At 52.2% G+C, this 20721-nt stretch overlaps 1 protein-coding gene across 2 annotated transcripts in view; it reads left to right on the top strand.

Annotated features, from left to right (window-relative positions):
- APBA2 (amyloid beta precursor protein binding family A member 2) overlaps positions 1-20721 on the top strand; it is a 106295-nt gene that overhangs the window by 63295 nt on the left and 22279 nt on the right. For both annotated transcript variants that reach the window (XM_040968868.1, XM_040968870.1), the window contains 2 exons: positions 8883-8963; positions 9820-9856. In XM_040968868.1, coding sequence (XP_040824802.1) covers positions 8883-8963; positions 9820-9856 — 118 coding nt within the window. The remainder of the gene's footprint in view (positions 1-8882; positions 8964-9819; positions 9857-20721) is intronic.

Raw genomic sequence — 20721 nt, 5'->3', positions numbered from 1 at the left:
TTCCAAGCGAATCAATGGGTGTTGTATTCCAGCCTGATCCTGTCCACTTCATACTTGGCCCTCATGGAGCTGCAGCCTAGTTTGGGTGACTCCCCATAACCCTCACCAGGCCTGCCCCCTATCCTGGTTCCCATGCTTGCCAGTATGTACTACAGACTTGTTCAGTCTGTCTCACATCCCATTTAGCTCTCATACATCTCAGTGGGCATTGAAGCCTAGTTCAACCCAACCTGCCATACTATCCAGCCCACACATATACTGGTGGGTGCCTTTCTGTCTAGCCACCCCTGCCCCTGTCCTGGTTTTCATGCTCTCCAGTGGGAGTGATAACCCAAGAGGGAGGCGCCCACTATTTCCCTACTAGGCCACTTCAACTTCCAGATTGTGCACTCTCCAGGTGGTCCTGCAGTTTAACTTGACAGAATTAGCTCCCAGTGCCAGCCTCTGCCGGCTGATGCTGTAGCAAAGTCCAACCAACCCTCATCTACTCTATGTTTTCACCAGTAGGAGTAATCAGCCAAGCCTTTCCCTGATCTAGTCCACCTGAGGCCCACAGGTGTTGTAGCCCTGCCTGTTCTGGTCTGCCCCCATCCCAAATCACGCTCTCCAACAGGGAAGCCCTCCACATTCCCCCTATCGTCTTTGCCCCCTCCCTCCTGGTTCTCATGTGTGCTGTTTGGGCTCTGCGACCCAGTCTGGTATGGCCCACCTCACCTTGGCATTTGTCAGTGGGTGCTGTTGCCTGGCCCGGCCCAGCCTACCCCCAATTCCAGCTGACGCTGGTGAGAGTTACAGCCAGCCCACCCCAGCAGGCCTCCAATCCCAGCCGTAATGTGCACTAGTATGTGTTGCAACCATGCCTGGCCTGACCCACACTCTGTTCTGGTGCTCATTTCTCCAGCAGGTACTGTGAATGGGTTCAGCCTGGTCTGCCTCTGACCTATGCCAAATGTATGCTGATGGGTACCTTTCCATGTCCTGGTCTGGGCTGCTTCCTATTGTGGTTCTTGTGCTCACCTGCAGGGACTGAGTCCTGCCAGAGGAGTTGCCCAGGCTCTTTCATCAGAACCTCTCTTATACCGGTGGATCCATACCACATAGTGGTGCGTCCATGGGCCAACCCTACTTAGTCTACCTCCTGTCCTAGCAGGAACACTGTCCTTTCCTGACTGGCCTTCAACCCACTCCAGTTCTTACTGTTGGATGTTTCATCCTAGCTAAGGCTCGTCCATACCCTGTCCTGACTCACACAAGGCTCAGTAGGGGGAGAGACCTAGCCTAGTCCATCCTATATCTACCCTGATCCTTCAGAGCAACAGATGGTGCTGGAGTCTAGCCTGGCCTGGTGCATTCTGTCCCAGTTCACACTGGTGCCAAGGGAGGTTACAGTCATGTCCAGACCAGAATGCAGCCCCCACTTCGGACCCCACACTCACGAGGAGAAACCCCAACCCAGTTAGGGGTCTTCTTAGCTCCCCATTGGGCCTGTCCCCAAGCACAGATCCTGTACATGCCAGTAGTTGCTATGATCCACCTTGGCATAGCCCTTCACCTGTCTTGGCATTTGCCTTCGATGCTGTGTCCTAGTATCCCTGGCTCATGCGGACCAGTCGGTGCAAGAGCCTAGCTCTGCATGACCTATGCTCCATCCTGATTTCTTTTCTTCCTTGTGAGTTGAGATTTGCTCTGACCTGCCTGGTCCACCCCCTTACATTTGCAGCTCAGCCAACCCCACATCCTATTTTAGGATTCACATTCAGGTGCTGCTGCCTTGACCTGCCCAGACAGTTGTTGAATCCTCTGTAAATGATGGCAGGTTCCATGGTCACACCTATCAACCCATCACCACCCCAATTTGCATGCTAATCAGCGGGACTTGTATTTCCACAGGATTGAGCCCACACTTCCCCCATAGAATTTACCCCCGGATCTGGTTCTCTCATGTGTTGGTTAGTGTATTGACCTGCCAATTTTGACCCATCCCCTGTTTCACCACTCAGTCAGGTACTGGTACCTAGCCCTGCCAGATAGGCCCCCATCCATAGCTTTGGTGTGGACTGATGTGTGGCAGCCAGTGATGCTCTACGCTAACAGGATTCCCATGTGGGTTGGTGAATCAGTCTAGTCCAAATAGAACTTATGAACTCCTGTCTCCAAACCCTCAGATCTCAGTCCCCAGGCTTATAAATAAATTCGTGACCCCGTTGCTAGGAATCACCCGGAATTCATCCCTTACCTACACTCACACTGGCCTTATCCCTGGATATCGCTAGGCAGCAATTACAGACTCTAAAAACCCAAGAGCTTGCCCCCAGGTGGCCAGTAGGCAGAGCCTGGTACCTAAGGGCATACTGGCCTTTGAGCAGCCAGGACTCGGTCATCGTGTGGCTACCGTGCCCGTGGTTCAAATCGCAGGACCTGACCTGGCTCCGGTACTCTCCACAAGCAGGTTGCCACCACTGTGGAGGGCTGTTGTCACCCAATCCACCAAGTTCGAACTCCGACCCCCTAGTTTCTGCTGCCACAAGGTAGTGGCTGCAGGGCAGGGCGGGGCTAGAGGTCTTAATCCCTTCGCAGGATTTCCTCATGGTGTACTCACCATAGGGGAAGAAATCTCTCTCTTGAGCCTCCAAGTGGCCAGGACTTGGTCACCGTGTGGTGACAGTGCCCATGGGCTGAGTCCTGGGCATTGGGTCCAACCTGGCTCGGGTACTCTCCACAAGTGGGTTGCTACCACTGTGGAGGCCTGCTGTCACCCAAACCACCAAGGTCGAACCCCACTGTGTGTGTTTTAAAAGATGCCATAGGTGCCAGCATTGTGGTGTAGCTGGTAAAACCACTGGCTCAGAAACTCATATCGGCCTTCAGTTTGTGTCCCCACTGCTCTGCTGTCGATCCAGCTCCCTACTAATGGCCGGGAGAAAGCAACAGAAGATGACCCAAGTGCTTAGGCCTGTGCCAGCCACGAGGAAGACCTAAGAGAGCTCCTGACTTCATGCTGCTGCAGTGGCCATCTGGACAATGAACTAATAAATGGAAGATTTTCTTTTTCTCTCTGTCCCTGCACCCTGCAATTCTGACTTTCAAACAAATCTTTATTTTTTCAAGATGCCATTATAATAAGTACAGCTAGTTCTGCTCCTTCCTCTCTCCAGACGTTTAAGGAAACCTGTGCAAGGTAGAAGCAGCCACACAAGTTGAGCAGGTGTATTCAGGAGCAGCTCTCTGGATCACTGATGTCTTGTTTACATGTTGTCTGTGGATACTTGAGTTCCAGATTGGGCATCGGGACTTTGGGTTGGAATCTGCAGCCTCAGGCAGCTTCCCTGAGTCTGCACTGAGTTATCTGTTACCAGGGGCTGATCTCACTGACTGTACATCAGGGTATGGCTTTTAGGAGAGCACGATCTTTTAAGAGCAATTTTGCGCCGTCCAGGAGAGCCTACATGGCCTTGTGGAGGATAAACATGGGCCACGCCCCCGTGGGAATCATAGTCTAATATTGACTTAGTAGTGGCCGTTTAATTGCTTTTTGACTGGGACACTTTCTTTCCTTGTCAGTTGTCAAGCTAGTTATCTCAGAAGGTGCGTGCAGGGCTTCGGGATGAGGGGTAGCTGGGAATAGAAGGGACAGTGGTGACTTATGCATCATCAAACCCTGGTTGCACATGGTTCCCAGCTTTGCCCAGAGCTGAGTGGAAAAGCTGCAAATGTTTGCAGCGAATGAGTGGAACCTGTAGCAGGAGCAGCTATGTAGGACACCAGGCAACTGTTTCAGGAAAGGTTATGGGAGTTTTCTCAGCAGCAGCACCAAATATGGTGCTTGCTAGTTCCTCAGATCCAACTGGTGATACCCTCTACCTTCCCCACAGAAGGACCCGGCATGGCCTCTTGGTCCACAAGGTGTGGTTGATAGATGTGTACAGCCAGGTGCTGTCTTCAGTCACCTGCCAGGCTGCCCATGTGCCAGTTGCAGGAGGGTTGGTTCTGCATAGCCTGCCACTTGTGCCCTCATCTGGGTCTCCCAGGGTGCTTGAGCATGTGAACCATCTTCCATCTTTTCCCCAGACTCATCAGCCGGGAACTAGACTGAAAGTGGAGCAGCCAGCGCTCAAACAGGCTCCCCTGTGGAATGCCAGCATCAGAGGTAGGGGCTTCACCCACTGCAGCGCAGAAGTGGCCCCTGTTTTGTACCTTTGACCAGTGTAAACAGGGGCTCTGGAAACACGCTTGAATGAGTTTGTGCACAGATGCTTTGCCTCTGCCCCAAGGGCATGGAGCTAGAAGTACAATTTCGGGGTCTTGTGGTCATTGCACATTTACTTTCTTAGAAACTGTGCATGCTTCCCATAGTGGTGTAATATTTGACATCCCAACCAGCATTGGAAGCTCTGAAAAGAAAAGTAACTTTCGGACAGCTGGATGGTTGGTTCACAGCTGGCTGGCTTGGTCTCGGGGTGGTCCAGCTCCTGATGGCTGTGGCATTCCAGCGCATGCACATGTTTACACTTGTGGTCATCTGAGAGGGCCCGAGGCTGCAGGACCCTCAGTTCTTCCTTCACTCTAGATTGTGAAACATTTCATATCGGGGGCTGTTGTTGTCTGTGATTTCCTGTACTGAACACCAGGTGCCCAGGCACCTTGCTCAGGGCCCAGTGTGGGCCCTGCTTTGGACAGTGCTTGATGAAGATTGAAACGCAGAAGCGAGTTTAGGGAGATATGATTGTGCTCTGTGATGCTGGACCTGGCGTTCCCACCCACTGCCTACCCTCCCCTGTGTTCCAAAAAGACAGTGATGGATAAAGCACAAGGTGTGCCCGGGCGATCCAAGCCAAGCTTGGAGGAAACCACAGCAGGCTGGGCACAGAGAACGGAGGCCGGCCTGAGTGATGACAGCAGCCGTGGGTCCCCAGCTCAGCTGCCAGATTTAGCCTGTAGCAACATGGGATGCCCAGTTCTATGCACGTCAGGTGGCTCTGGAGTTTGAATTTGGCAAGGTGAAAAGAGTTCCAGAGACAGCTGGTGGTGAGTGGGGGCACAGCCTCGTGGAAGTACTGAATATCACACCGTGTACATTGAATGGTTAAGAGGGTAGAAATTGGCCTATGCGTTTTACCACAGCAAAAACGTGTTTCAGATTGACAAGTTTGGTGTGTGTTCAGTCTATGAAATATCTGAACCTTCCTGGAGAGTCTCGAAGACAAATTGGCTGGCCTCCCTCATGCGTCTTGACGTGGTACTTTTAAGCCAGGGATCTGCTTTGCGAAGATATGATCACCCCGTGGGAGCAACTATTATAAGAATAAACGCTTAATCTGAGCTCACAGTCTCTTCAAGACAAATATCACAGGAGCAACCTAAATTGTGGGTTTTATTCTTGAGCCACACGTGTGCCAGGGGACAGAGGCAAGGATTTCAGAAAGTCCCCAGTCCCGAGTTAACCCCTCAGCCTGTCATTCACAGGCATGTTTGTGACAGGTGGGGGGAGCCGGCCGGGGGAGGGTGTATGCGAGGGAGCTGTGACTTCATCCAAAGCCCTGCGGGTTGTATTGCCGTGTTTCCAGTTTAATCAAGCAGACAGAATCAGAATTGACACTTTAAAAGATGCCAGCTCTCATTTCGCCAGCTGGGGCCGAGCTATTTATTAGAATGATTTATTTGCATTAGTATATTTTTATTACAGGCATTTATCTCTGCTCTGAGCAGCAGTCCCCAGGTCCTGGCATGTCGGGCCCAGGCTGTGCCATGCCACATGCTCATTTCCTGTCCTCAGAAGGCCACGGCAGGATGTGTGTGCGTTGGGGGGCATATTCTTGATATGCTTTACCTGAGCTGATGGGGGACTGATCGCACGGAGAATGGCCCCCCACAGGGACTCAGGGAAGGGTTGGGGGACCCTGCTTCCCCCTTGGAGGTCACCCTGGCTGGTGTCCCTAAGGCCTAGCAGGATTTTGATGGCATCCTTGTCTACTACACCGGAGAGTCCTTGGGCCTTGAACCATGTGCATTTGACAAGCTTGCCCAGGCTGCACTGCTGCCTTCCCACCTGGCCCCTCGACGAGAATGAGCGCACCAGATGGGCTCTCCCCGGAGGGGTGTGATGAGCCGCCCTGACACCTCTTTGGAGAACAACCCACCTGTTTATTATGAATTGTGGTTGTCATGGTGATAAACACCTGCTAGGGCAGAGGGTGGCTGGTGCCAGGGAGATCCTTGGTGCACAAGGACGCCTGTGCCGTGGCCACACAGCAAGATGTCCTCTGGGTAGCAGGCGGGAATGCCAATGTGCTGTCTCCCTTAATCCAGTATTACCCTGACCTCGAGTTATACAAAGACATCATGACTAGCTGGCAAACCCCACCCCATGGGGACACAGCCACCTGTCACCCCCTACACACACACACACCCACCCACCCCCCGCCACCTGACACCTGCTGCCCTCTGTATCCCTCCTCCATGCTGAAAAATCAGATCCCCTCACCCCAGGTGGGGGTTGTTGGTGGGACTGGTGTGGGTGATGGGTGACCTGGTTTCTTCTGTCAGGTGGGTGCATCTCTAGGGGGTGCTTGGAGGTGACCAGAGTCCCTCCAGCTCCCCGGGGGCTTTGAGGAAGTGCAACCCCCACAGGCAGGTCCCTAGGTATGTCTAGGGCAGGGGAAAAATTGCCAGTAAGAGAGTAAAACATGGAAATGTTCAGACTGATTAGGAAGGTTGAAGTGCACCCAGCAGAGCCCTGTGTGAGGGGCGGATATGGATATAAGCAGGTATGCATGTGCTCAAAGCTGTCCGCAGTCAGACCTGGACCGGAGGCGGCTGTGGCTGCACTGCTGCCTTCCCACCTGGCCCCTCGACGAGAATGAGAGCACCAGATGGGCTCCCAGGCCTCAGCAGGAAGTGCAGGCCTGGAGTGTGTAGGGGGAGGGAGCCTGCCCCAGCACAGGGAAACCTGGACCAGCGTAGGCTCTGCAGAAAGGGGTACTGACTGCCCAGTACCCACTGTGGTGGGGCCTGTGGGTTGGCGTCCTCCCGGACCAGAGACCTCAGACAGGCAAAAGGCTGTGTGTAGGTCTTTCAGGCTTGCACCCCACAAGGGAGTGACAACACAGTAGGGCGCGTGCGGGGTGTACCCTGTGGTTGAGCCCCCAGCACTGTCTGAATGCAGCTCAGTATCCACATCACCATCAGCAGCATCATGTTGTTACCATTTGAGCATCTAATTCCAGATTGTTCTGGACCTTGATTTGACATGCCAGCTTCCTAGAGCTCCCTTTGCAGCTGGGCAGTGACATCATGGCTGTGGCTCTGACTGCTGTCTCCCAGAAGGTACAAGAATCAGAGGTCATGTACCCCGAGAGAGGAGACGTTCGGCTGTGTCCTTGGGGCATCTCGTTGGCAGCGATGATGACGTGTTGTGCGTTTGCTCTTGTCTGTGGATCTAGGTTTGTGAAAGTAGGATTTGAAGCCTTGAGCAGTGGGATAACTTCTGTGGAGCATGGGATGGCATCCCCACCCCCCAAAAAAGAAAACCTACCTTAATTGTGTGATGCAGTCATTGCATGTCTGGGAGTGAAGTCAGGTCCCACGCAGGTCACATGTGTGCCCATATGCACAGTAGCATCATTGCCGTGTTCCAGGGGGCAGCCAGCCCCAGTGCCCACCAGCCACACCAGCATAAGCAGATGAGGTCTTTCCATGCATTCCAGAGCCTGATAAAGGAAGGCTGTGCCCAGGTGTACTGCAACGTGGAGGAACCCAGAGAAGTTGTGTAGAATGGCATGTCAGACACGGAGGGATGCATACTGTCTGGTGCCCCTTCGTGGAGGTTCCAGGAGGAGTCCAGTTCAGAAATGGAAAGTAGAATGGGGCTTACCAGTTCTGGCTGCGCAGGGGAACACAGTTATTAGTTAATGGGTGTATAGCTCTTATATTTTTTAATTGGAAAGTCAGATATGCAGAGAGGAGGAGAGACAGAAAGGAAGATCTTCTATCTGCTGATTCACTCCCCAGGTGGCTGCAATGGCCAGAGCTGAGCCAATCCGAAGTCAGGAGCCAGGAGCTTCTTCCGGGTCTTCCATGCGGGTACAGGGTCCCAAGGCTTTGGGCTGTCCTCGACCACTTTCCTGGGCTGCAGGCAGTCGGATAGGAAGTGGTGCTGCTGGGATTGAAACCGGCACCCATATGGGATCCCAGCACATGCAAGCCAAGGACGTTAGCCACTATGCTACTGCACCAGGCCCAGTTATAATTTTTTTAAAACTTACTTTTTGTTGAAAAGGCAGATTTACAGAGAAAAGGAGAAACAGAAACATCTTCAACCCACTAGTTCACTCCCAAATGGCCACAGTGGCCGGAGCTGAGCTGACCCAAAGCCAGGAGCCAAGAACTTCTTCCAGGTCTCCCATGTGGGTGCAAAGTTCCAGGATTTTGGGCCATCCTCTACAGTTTTCCAGGCCATGAACAGGGAGCTGGATAGGAAGTGGAGTAGCCAGGACATGAACTGGCATCCATCTGGGATCCTGGCATGTGCAAGGAGAGGATTTAGTCACTGAGCCACTGTACCTGGCCCTGTAGCTCTCATTTTGCAGCATAAAACTTCCAGGAGAGGGCTGGTGGTAACAGTTACCCAATATGAGTATACTTAAGGTCACTCAACTGCTTGCTTAAAAATGAATTTGGTGGGAGATGTGTTTTTTAAGTGATTAAGGACTCTTAGAAGTTAAAAGGCATTTTAACACATATCACTTTAATTAAACATTATGCATGAGTACATCTGCATTTCAAACACATCTGTGTTACATACTTATGTCACTTTGCATATTGGTTTTCGTCTTGGTATGTTTCTCTGACATCTAAAGCCGCAGCCTTTGACTTCCGGTTTGTAGGTATGCAACGGTTTAGAGCAGCCACGGAAGCAACAGCGCTCCGATCTCAATGGACCTGTTGATAATAACAACATCCCGGAGGTAAGTCTCCCATGGGTGACGGTCCTGGGGGGCCCTAAAGATGGGGCTGCCCAGTTCTCCCACCAAGTGCCTCTGCCAGGGGTTCAGGGCATCCACAGGGCGTGCTGACCTGGCAAGGAGAGGAGGGTCTTTCTTGGCAGCTGACCACCACACCCTGGGGTGGTCAGGGGTTATTCATACTGTGTGTTTGGAGAAATCATTGTTCCAAACTGATTTGCTCATCGGTGACACCACTGGCATTTCAAAACAGATCAGTTTCCTTTCATTTTGGGCAGACTGTCCTGTGCACTCCAGGGTGTTAAAAAAAATTCCTGACCCCTGCCCACTAGATGCCATAGTAGTCCCCACCCCCCTCCACCTATGAGACAATGAAAAATGTTCCCAGACATTGCTCCATGTCCGCTTGGGGACAGCAGTCATTCTGGATGCCATTCTTTTCTAAAACAAATGCCGTGTAAACTCCTCTGGCTGCGGTGAAGATCACGGACATGAGGGGTGAGCAGGTGACTCCCCCTCCTAGTGGAGCCTTTCCCTCGTGGCCGAGGCACTCACAGCCTTGGTGTGGCATCTTGTCTTTATCTTGCTTTTTATGGCACACCCAGGCGATTCTCACAGCATGGGCCAGAGAACCAGTGTGCTGCTGGGTCTGCATGTTGACTTGCGGAGGTGGGGGTCCCTAAGTTTTACATGGTGGGCTCTTCTGCACCTCCAGAGCACGAGCGTGACAGGTGGTGCAGAGCCGATGTCTTGGGGTCCCGATCCCTGCGGCTTAGGCTCCTGTCAGGAGGGTGCACGTCTGAGCCCGTGGGAACCAGGATCTCATGAGCCCCTTTTGTGTTGTGCTTTTTCCTAACAGACCAAGAAGGTGGCGTCGTTTCCGAGTTTTGTGGCTGGTAAGTGACTTTGGATTTCATTTCTCGGGAGCATCGGCACGTTGTGTCCAGATGCGTGGTGTTTTATTGGCAGTTTTCTCAGCAGAATGTTAGCAGGAGCATACGTTCCAGCAAGGTGGGCTGTCGGAGCCCTGTGGGGAGCTCTGTGTGGTAGGGAGTGAAGACCCAGCCCACCTGCCTGCTTTGGCATGGGGGGCAACACCGTGGTTGAATGCATCCAGCAGACACAGATGACCGTGCTGCTAGGCTGCTGGGTGTGGATTACGATCCACGGTCATGTGGTAACCTCCACATTGAGGATGCTGTCCTTTTCCAGAGCCTTCTTTCCCTTTATACTCCTGTCCTTTTTTGAGGAAGTGCAGAGAGCATGTCAACATCCCATTAATAACTAGCATCCTGGCTCCCTTTGTTGGATAAGGAACAGAGCTGCTTGATTTTGGATGGAGAGGGTCCCATGCCACCTGCGGGGAGTGCAGCTCGGGCCCCTAGGGCGCCCCCTTCAGGGTGCTGCTAGTGCTGCACCATCAGAATGAGCTGTGCTAACAAGAACCTTCTTGCCCCTGCTCATGTGTCACCGTAAACAATGTAAGTGTTATGAATTCTTTCAATAAGCTGGCAGTTAATTCTTATGAATATTTATGGCAAGGCATAATGAGTCTCCAGAAATACATGGCTATAAACCTTTTCTGCTCTGCTTTTTATTTCTAAGATTTTTGTTTTCCTTGAAGAATGAGAGGCTGAATGAGACAGAGAGACAGAGAGCTCCCATCTGCTCGTTACCTTTCCAGATGACTGTATTGGCTGGGCCGGGCTGGGCTGGGCTGGGCTGGGCTGGGCCAGGCCAGGAGTGGGGACTCTAACCCAGGACTCACTCCCCTGTGGGTGACAAGAACCCACTGCCTGAGCCATCACTTGCTCCCTTCCTGGGTCTGTGTCAGCATGAAGCTGGAGAGTTAGAGCTGGGCATGAGACCAGGCACTTCTCTGTGGCATGCAGGTATCTTACTGCCAGGCTAAATGTCTGCCCCATCTGCTTTTTTATTTAAGAAAGAGCTGAAATCTCCAAAATCCCCTTATAGGGACAGATCTGACCCAGGTAAAATCAACTGGAGCAGGCTCAAAGAGACCCAATTGTGAATGTTGGAGCTGGCTCAAAGTTGCCCAAATTGGATGCAAATCATGTTAAAGCTGTCAGGACCAGTGTTACGCACCTTGAACAGACTACTGCATTCTGACCCAGGAGAACACATTCTCAGCGGGTCTTGTCAGCCATCTGCACGTGGCTTTAGATATGCTGTTGCCAGCTCAGTCTGGTTTTTCTCAGGACACAGCAGGTGGAGGTGATCCCAGCAGAACTGGGTAGGCTTGATTTTCAGGACCTGAGGGCTGGCAGGGAGAGAACACAGCCTCCACGGTCCCTGCAAGTCCTAGTGAGGGCAGCATCTCATATGCAAGGTGTTTGAACATCGTTTCCCTCTACAATCAGAGCCAGGATGGGGGAGGGGTGCCAATCTCGCTGGTCCAATGATGCAGGCCTCATCAACCAGGAAGTACATCCCTCAGGGAGACACACAGCTCCCTGGGAAGGTAACTAGCACACACCTGCCCTGGCTCGTGGGCCAGGCTCCCATTCTTACAGGGGAGCAGCAGGGAAGGAGAGGGGGCAGGTGGACGCCGTGGGCAACCCAGCTGTCACTTCTACCCTTAGGAAGGCTGCATTGACCATGCTATCTGGAATTGTTCCCAACCACATCTAAACGTGTCTGGTACCTCTGACCCATTCAGACTGGGGAAGACCCACTGTGGCCAGCTCAACACAATGTGAGCCGCCCTCTGGTGGTGAGAAATACACAGGTCGTAAGCAAATGAACAGCCCTTATTGGTGGAGAAGCCATAGCCTACGAGGCCTTCCTGGACCCATAGTCAAACTTAGCAAAACCAGCCCCGCATGAGCACACCGTGTCAGGTAGGAATGCATCAGAACTTGAGCTTGAGCGGCATGCCAGTGAGGACGCGGAAGCAGGCGCTGTTCCAGCAGTGCCTTCACTCCGCTGGCGGGGTCAGCGTTTCTGCTTCTCCTGGTGCCAGGCTCACACTGGTTACCTCATGATCACACCGTGTCTGTGTGGCTCCGGCCATTGCATCCTGTTCTCGGTAGGAATGAGAGACCAAGTCCATACCAGCTGTGTTATCTTCCCTTCTGCACTAGGAAAGCCAAGGTTTTCTACGGATGAAGAACGAGCTTGGTGAGCTTTGTTGGGCTCTTGGTGAAAAGGTGGCTCCTACTAAGACTGTGTTGTCACCCCTGGGCAGGAGGGGTGGGGGTGTCAGAGCTTTGGTTGACTGACATCTCATTTTTCTACTCTGCATCCCTGGAAGGGAAGCCAGGGAGACGTGACAGTAAGGAGCATGTACGGCCTTCTGGTGGCCGTGGCACACCTTCTGCATGGATCCAACAGGGTTCTGCGGAGTCTAGCTGTGTGGACCCTAGCTGTGAGCAGCGAGAAGCAGCAAGAACCAAGTGGTGCTGTCATCAGCATTGTTGGGTCTTGGAGTTCTGGTTCCTGTGCTGTGTGTTAGTTCATACCGCCACGTAAGGGGTGGGTCTTCCCCCCTTTTACAGATGAGATGACTCGTCCGAGGCTCCCTGGCTGATGCGGGCTGGGCCCCAGGCCCCTGGTCGTGTAAGCTCCTCCAGCCACAGTGAGCTCTTGTCCCCCAGTAGGTCTTATGTGCTGTTGCTGTTGCTAGGATGGGCAGAGTTGGCCAGTGCTCGCTGTGCTCTGGGTGTTTTCAGTCTGACAACTCAGCAATCAGTGTCGTCACAGCAGGCAGCAGGTGCTGCTGGGGAGGAGCAGGGCCCAGGGAGGTTGAGGCCTCGGCTCACGCTCATTCAGTCTGAGGATATGGCTCCAGCAGGTGTGGAGGGTGGCTGTATTTGCATAAGTCATTTTTCTACAGAGTTAGATGCCTGCTTGTTAAAAACCTAAAGGCTGGGGCTGGTCCCAAGCAGTGGTGCGCAGCTGCTGTGGTTTAAGGACCAGAGACCCCTTGATGGTGTTCTGTTCTCACTTGGTGCACCTGCCAGCCTCGCAGTCACAGCTCCTAAGAATGTCACACAGCCCGTTGCTCCACCCCAGTCCCAGGCCGCTGACACCTCCCTGCCTGTACTCTGTCGCCCTCTCACACCTGCATGGTGGCCACGTGGGAAGAAGGGGATCCTAGGCCCCAACCTGGGCCCAGGCCTGCACTGGCAGCTTCCTTGTCTGGGATGAAGTTACCTGGTTGGGTGGTTGGCTTGATGCACAGGGTACTTAGGACCTGCGGCTTGGTTTGCTTTTTAATCAAGCATGGGGTAGGCATGTGTGTCCAGCTAAGAGTCCTAAGCTGAAGATACCACACAACCCTCATCTGTCCCTTCCCTGAAAGGAATGGGGGCTTCCTGAGCCTGCAGGGGGCTAGGATGCTGACAGCACAAAGACAGGAGCAAGCAGCAGCCATTTGACCAGGAGGAACAGGGACCGTCCAGAAAGGGTTTGTGAAAAACAGCTTTGCTTTTCTTCTTTTTTATAAGCAAGACTGTGGCTTTTCAGTCCTCTGTGCAGTCAGCATGAGGAAGGATTGGGCCTGCTTTAAAACACCATCTTTGATTCAGCTCACTGAGGTTTTTTTAAGATCGCTCTGAACAGCACTTGGATAGGGCTGAGAGCCACAGGTCATCCTGCCCTTCTGCCTGCCATGATGGAAAACTCACCCGGCCTCTGTGACTCCTGCCCCACGTTCCCTGGGCATATGCCAGCCTTCATGCGGGTCCTGTGTTCAGGCAGACACTGCTGGCTGCCAGTCTGCACTCCAGGAGGGGCGAGCGGCCGGCCTGTGGTGGGCACGCGGTGTTTGTTCACCATGCAGATGGGTTCATTTCTGGAGTGCTTTCCAGTCACGGTGGCAAGAAGGGACGAGTTCCCTGGTGGAGGACGGCTCAGCAGGGGCTCCACAGCACCAGTTACTGTGCCCAAGTGGCTGCCCTAGGGCATGGCAGTTGGCACCGTCCCTGGTTGCCCATCCTGTGTGCCATCAGCTGTTTGGTCTTAGCCCAAGGCCGGGGTGGTGGCAGTGGTGTGTAGCCAGGCTCCCAGTTCTCAGGAGTATAATTAACAAATAAAAATTATATGCCTTTATGACACTCAGCATGAAATTTTTGTGTGAGTATTCTTTACGAAATTATGGCTACAATGGAGCTAATTAGCATGTCTCCCCCTATGTGATTGTTTTGTCTCTGGTGAGAACGCATAAGAGCTACAGGCTTTGCGAGTATCTTCTATACACACAGCATGTTGTCCACCATGCAGTAGATCCAGGACCTGCTCATCTTACGTTTGGAAGTTTATAGACTTTGGCCAACATTTTCACATTTCCTCTTGCCTCTTCGTGTTTTTCTTAATTTTCCTTCGTGTTTTTCTTACTTTAAACTTTTTCCATAAGTCATTTATTTATTTTCGTTTTACTTGAGAGAGACGAAGAGGCCTTCTGTTCATCCATCTGTCAGTTTACTCCCTAGGTGCTTGCTGCAACCAGGAGTCCAGAGCATCCCACAGGGGTGGCAGGGGTCCAGCAGGTGCTCGAGCCCTTGCCCGCTGCCTTGCAGGGTAGGTGTTAGTAGGAATCCGAAGTCTGGAGTGGAGCTGGGACTACAGCCCATGCCCTCCACTACGGCATGCAGGCTCCCAAGCTGCCGTCCAACCCACTGCACCTCTCCGGCCTCGCTCGTGGGTGTTGTCTTACATGTACAGGAAATGAACCCATTGATCTGTCTTGTACAGGTTTCTCCAGGTTACGCTTGTCTTTTATTTTCCATATTTTGATTATATTTAATAGAAATTTTTAACGTTCTAATTATTTTTGTTGGAAAGGTAGATCTACAGTGAGGAGAGGAGACAGGTCTTCTATCTGCTGGCTCACTTCCCAAGTAACTACAACAGCTGGAGCTGAGCTGATGTGAAGGCAGAAGCCAGGAGCTTCTTCTGGGTCTGCTACATGGGCAGGGGCCCAAGGCTTTGGTGCTTTCTCAGGCCACAAGCAGGGAGCTGAATGGAAAGTGGAGCTGCCATGATATGAACCAGCGCCCATATGGGATCCCAGTGCATGTAAGCTAAAGGATACAGCCACTGGGCCATCGTGCTGGGCCCTAAAATTATTTAAATATTAGACTTATCTAGGATGAATTGTGGGGTGTATATGTATACATAAGGATTTTGTTTTCAGCATTTTTCCCCACAAACAGCTAACAGTTGGGCCAGAACAACTCGAGTCTGGGAATAGGTGCCTCGTGTAGCCATTCACGTGCTGCTGGGAGCATCTGCAGCTCATAGGGGAGTGCCTTGGTCTGAGTCCCAGGTCCATTCCCAACTCTGGCTTCCTGCTAATGGCCACCCTGGGAGGCAGCAGGTGACAGCTCAGCCCAGGCCAGCTCAGGCAGCCTGGCTCCCAGCACTGCCTCGGGAGACCCAGTTTGAGTTCCCGGCTCCTGCCTTTGGCCTGTCCCAGCCCCAGCGTGCTGGGCATCTGCAGTGTGAGGCAGCAGATGAGAGAGGCCTGCCTGCCCGTCTGCCTTTCAGATACATGGAATAAATAAAAATGTTAGGGGTCCCACCTGGCTCCTCCTCCATGTGTCCTGAGCTGCGCTGGGGGAGGGCGATTCAGAAGGCTCTGAAAAGTACCGTAGTTCATACAACACTCACCAGGGATGCCACCACACTCGTCAGCCTCTACCTTCACACACTAAACTCAGCTCTTCTTTTAAAAGAGGATTTGTTGGGCCTGGTGTGGAAGCCTAGTAGCTGAAGTCCACACCTTGCATGTGCCGGGATCCCATATGGGTGCCAGTTCTAATCCTGGCAGCCTCTCCTCCCATCCAGTTCCCTGCTTGAGACCTAAGAAGGCAGTCAAGGAAAGTGTAAAGCCTTGGGAGCCTGCACCTGTGTGGGAGACCCAGAGGAAGCTCCTGGCTCCAGACGGGTTGGCTCAGCTTTGGCCATTGTGGCCACTTAGGGTGTGAATCAGCAAATGGAAGATCTTCCTCTCTGTCTCTCCTTTCTGCATATCTGACTTTCCAATAAAAATAATTAATCTTTAAAAAAAGGATGTGTTTTAGTTATTGGAAAGGCAGAGTTAACAGAGGGAGATAGGAAAGAGGAATTTTCTATTCACTGCTTCAATCCTCAAATGGCCACAACTGCCAGGGTTGGGCCAGACTGAAACCAGGAGACGGGGGGCCTCATCCTGGTGGTCTAGATGGCAGAGGGGCTCAAGGGCTTGGGTCCGCTTTCCCTGCTTTGCCAGCTGCGCTAGGACCTGGATTGGAGGTGGAGCACCACAGACTAATTGGTACCTGGGAATTGTGGTGTGTTTTGTTACTCAATAAGGCTCATTCCTTCCCTTGCTACTGTCCTTTCTTTGCAGATCTTCCCTGGCTACTTTTGCCCATGTGTTTCTGTGTAGAAATCTTAAACTCTTACCTAGATATAGTCATGCATCAAATCTCTATTGTCATTCTTATATGGCGTGCACTGCATTTATCTAGTTAGAGGCAGAATGTCGGCTTCTGTTACAGTATTCCCAGGCACAAAAGGGCTCTTCATTTATTCACGGTTGTTCATCACCAAGGTTTATTCATACAAGTTCACATAACTTTTTCTTCTAGGTCTTTCTGTGTTGTCCCTTGAATTGTTTTTGCTCATCTTATTTTTTCATGTCATTGTTTCCAACTAGTTGCTGTTTGTAGGTACAGAAGAAGCTATTGCTTTCCTATAAGATTTGTTTTTTTTATTATTTTTAATTGGAAAGTCAGATTTGCAGAGAAAAGGAGAAACAGAGAGAAATGTCTTCCGTCCACTGGTTCACTCCCCAAGTGGCTGCTAACAGCCGAAGCTGAGCCGATCTGAAGCCAGGAGCCAGGAGCTTCTTCCAGGCCTGGTACAGAATCCCAAAGCTTTGGGTCATCCTCTACTGCTTTCCCAGGCCACAAGCAGGGAGCTGGATGGGAAGTGGAGCAGCCAGAACACAAGCCGGTGCCGGTATCGGATCTCGACGGTTGCTAGGGCAAGGGTTTTGCCACTAGGTCATCATGCTGGACCACTATTGATTTTCAGTGCATTACATTTGAAACCATTGCCTTAATGAAGTCTCTTATTTTTTTTCAAATAGATTTTTGGTTGTTTTCTTGGTTTTTCCTGGCATGCCATCATGCCATCTGTGAATGAAGATGACTTTTTGCTGCTTCCTCTCTTGTTTGTTCCTTCTGACTTGTCTAATTGGCTTGTATAGAACACAAGGCATGATATTACAGAGCAGGGGGATTTAGCTTGCTGAAAGAATGACTTTTAATAGAGCTCTTCATTTTTATTATGAAAAATTGAAACATTTGCTGAAATAGGGAAGATGCCTTCGCCCTCACTGTGCACCTGTCACAAGGTCCACTGTCGACCTTTTCACATCTACAGCTTCGCCTCCTTGTCATGTTATTCTGGAGCAAATCTTAGACCTCGCAGTTTCCTCTTCAAAATTTCAAATGTGTATTTCTAAGATATAGGGACTTTAGTTTTAAAAAATCCCATCCCTGATACCATGACTAAAGTAAGACAAACAGTCATTTAATGAATGCCCAGTTAGTATCGGTATTTCCCCAGTTTGCAGTGTGATTTTTAAAACATTGTCTGTTTGAAGAGCAGAATGACAGTGGCAGAGAGAGAGAGATCTCCCTCCTACAGATTCACTCCCCTAATGGCCAGAAGAGCCAGCAGTGAGCCAGGCTACAGCCAGCAGCCTGCGACTCCCTTTGGGTCTTCCCAGTGGATGTCCGGAACCCAAGCACTGGGGCCACCTTCTGCTGCCTCCCTGGCTTCATTAGTGATGAGCTGATCCAGAAGCGGAACAGCCAGGACTAGGAACAGCTCAGTGCTATGGAATGCCCGCTTTGCAGGCAGTAACTTAGCCTACTGCACCACAGTGTGCCTGTTTGAATGGGGGCTCCCATGAGATCCCTCCAAGATGTATTCCATGGTTCCCTGGTGTCTCTTATAAGTTCTCCACCCATCTTTCCTTTGGCTTTCTTGAGTTTTCTTGTCGCTGTTGTGGAATGATGTGTGTCATTCATCTGACAGACTCCGGTAGTCTGGTGTTGCTGGTTATGCCAACGCAGTGTTGTGCCCCAGGAAACAGCGAGCTTGCAGACAGAGGGCTGACCCCGTCCCATCTCCGGAGGGTAGCAGCTGTCACCATGCTCTTCCTCAGGAGGCACACGCCATCGGCCACGTCTCTGGGTGGGAACAGTCCTCACTCAGCTCCGTGCAGCATGCGGAGGGTGGAGGATGGAGGCATGCTGTTCCCACCGCTGCTTTGTGGAGTTCCCAGTGTTCTGTGCAGGGAAACGTCCCCTGATTAAGTGTGTGCTTCAGTAAGAAGCAGAGCTCCAGAGGCTTCTTCCCTGGAGGCAGCAACTTCAGCGTGTATGAGTGTCCCACACAGCCAGGCTGTCGGTGAGCACCGTGGGGCTGAAGCCCGCTTGGTGAGAGCTGCTGTGATGCAGTGTGGATGCTCCCTCGTCCCAGCCATGATCGGGCGAGACAAAGTCAGCTCCTCTTGTGGTGGTTCTCCTTCCTGAGGATAGGGCTCCCTCATTTATAGCGGCTCCCTGACTTTCTGATTTCACTGGACAGATCATCAAGTGTTGCTTGCCCCAGGCCTGAGACCAACTAGTTCATTTTTCCAAGGAGCCCCATGAAATGGTGAACAGAGGCCACACCCTGGGGATTGCCACAGGTGCTTGTGGTTGCGGATTTGGTATGAAGTCGCCTGTGTGACCCAGCCCTTGCCAGCGTCCCCACTTCTGGATGCACATGTTCTTGGGCAGCGTGGGCTGGACTTGTTGGCTTGATTTTTGAGTGGATCGAGTAGCAGACATGACAGGTCACCACTTCCCAGGTTGGTCTGCGAAGAGAATGACATCTGTCTTGGCTGCCCTGTCTCGGGCTGGCTCTCACACACTAGGCCCTGGCTCTGAGTTGCCCTGTCAAGAGACACAGGGCAGGTGCCTCTGGGAACAGCCAGACAACCCTGACCCTGGACTTGCAAGCGGCTTCTTCCCTTGTGGGCCTGAAGGTGGCGGCAGCCCCAGGGGACAGCCTGACCCTGAGCCACAGGTAGCCTGCTAAGCCGTGCTTGATGATGAACACGCAGAAGCTGCGAGATAGTGTGCCTTTACTGTCGAAGCTGCCTCAGCCCATGGTGGTTTGCTAGGTTGGAATGCATCATGATGCGTATTGACTTTTAGCCGGGGACTGCAGTGCTCGCGCATGTAATGACATGTGCCCTTCTCCGTCTCTGGGTGAGGTCGCCCACACCGCCAAGCCCGTAGGGGCTGTAGTGTGTGAGTGATTTGTCTTCAGAGGGGTCTGCAGGCGAGTGAATGCGTTCCACGTTGTGTTAGCAGAGTTCTTGATTTTGCATTATGTCACAAATGAGACACACATTTCATTTCTTTGACTTCTTCTAATCCGTAGTAATTAGCTTTTGGAAATTGATTTTGCTCTGTGATCATATGAAGTACTGCAGAGTCAAAGATGCTTCATGTCTCCCTAGCGCTTTCACTCCCCCTACGAAGACCTGTTTCTTAGCATTTGGGGCATTGTTTTGCTTTGTTTTGTTTTTAAAGATTTACTTATTTTTATTGGAAAAGCAGATATACAGAGAGGAGGAGAGACAAAGAGGAATAGCTTCTGTCCGATGGCTCACTCCGCAAGTGGCCGTAACAGCTGCAGCTGAGCCAATCCGAAGCCAGGAGCCAGGAGCTTCTTCCAGGTCTCCCACAAGGGTGCAGGGTCCCAAGGCTTTGGGCTGTACTCAACTGCATTCCCATGCCACAAGCAGGGAGCTGGATGGGAAGTGGAGCTGCCAGTATTAGAACTGGCACCCATATGGGATCCCGGCTCGTTCAAGGTGAGGACTTCAGCCCCTAGGCTATCGCACCGGACGTATAGCAATGTTTTTTGGAAGCATATTTTCCCCTTTCTTAGGTAAATGGGACTGCTTTGGCCTCCTTTTTCTCCATGGTGCTTTTTCACTTCATGTGAAGGGTGCCCGGGTGCTGGACAGGGCACAGCCACACACGGCAGGTCTTGCTTGGTGCTCAGCTCTGGATGAGGTCTCCTGTTTACCGTGTTGGATGATTCCTGCCGTTACACACAGCGCTTCAGTGAACAGTTCCGTGTCTGTGCCACTTTGGGCTGGTTGATTTATGATGCCTCTTCAGGGAAGCCAGTCTGCCTGAGCCAAGCTGGCACCTAACCGCTGCCCGGCCAGTCTACATGCTGTGCTGAGCGTGGTCTTGACTGTTCTCCCCTGCTCCTCTGTGAGAGCTTGGCCATGTCTACAGGGCCACCCTAGGGAGCTCCTTCCTTCTTTCCTTTAAGGCAACCCCCCTCTGGTGTGGGGCCTGGCGTGACCTGGCCCTGGTCAGAGCTGTTCAGACCACTCCTTGTCTTCACCTTTTGCGGGGTATGGCAGTGGTGACGGGGAGCTTCTTGAGGCCTAGGAACCACAGGGAAGGGACAGGCTGGAGTGGCGGGCAGGTACTTGGGGCGAGCACAGTGCACATGCAGGGCTGAGAGCATGCCTCGATCCATGGAAGGGGCAGCGTGGAGCACAGCTCCAGGCTGGCGTGGGTCACTGCCATTCCTCTCCCCACTCCTGACTCCTCCCCACAACTGGCTGTTCAGCTGGCCTGGCAGGTGGCTGCAGCCCTACCTCACGCCGTGTGCTGTCCAGTCCTTCTGGCATAGCTAAGTGTCCCTTTGCCCTTGAGACTTTGTG

The sequence above is a fragment of the Ochotona curzoniae genome, unplaced genomic scaffold, assembly GCF_017591425.1.
Source record: "Ochotona curzoniae isolate NIBS_2020 unplaced genomic scaffold, NIBS_Ocur_1.0 scaffold_4701, whole genome shotgun sequence".
In the NCBI taxonomy this organism is placed as follows: Eukaryota; Metazoa; Chordata; class Mammalia; order Lagomorpha; family Ochotonidae; genus Ochotona; species Ochotona curzoniae.
The sequence above is the reverse complement of the archived record's forward strand: the minus strand, read 5'-3'. Positions and strand labels throughout refer to the sequence as shown.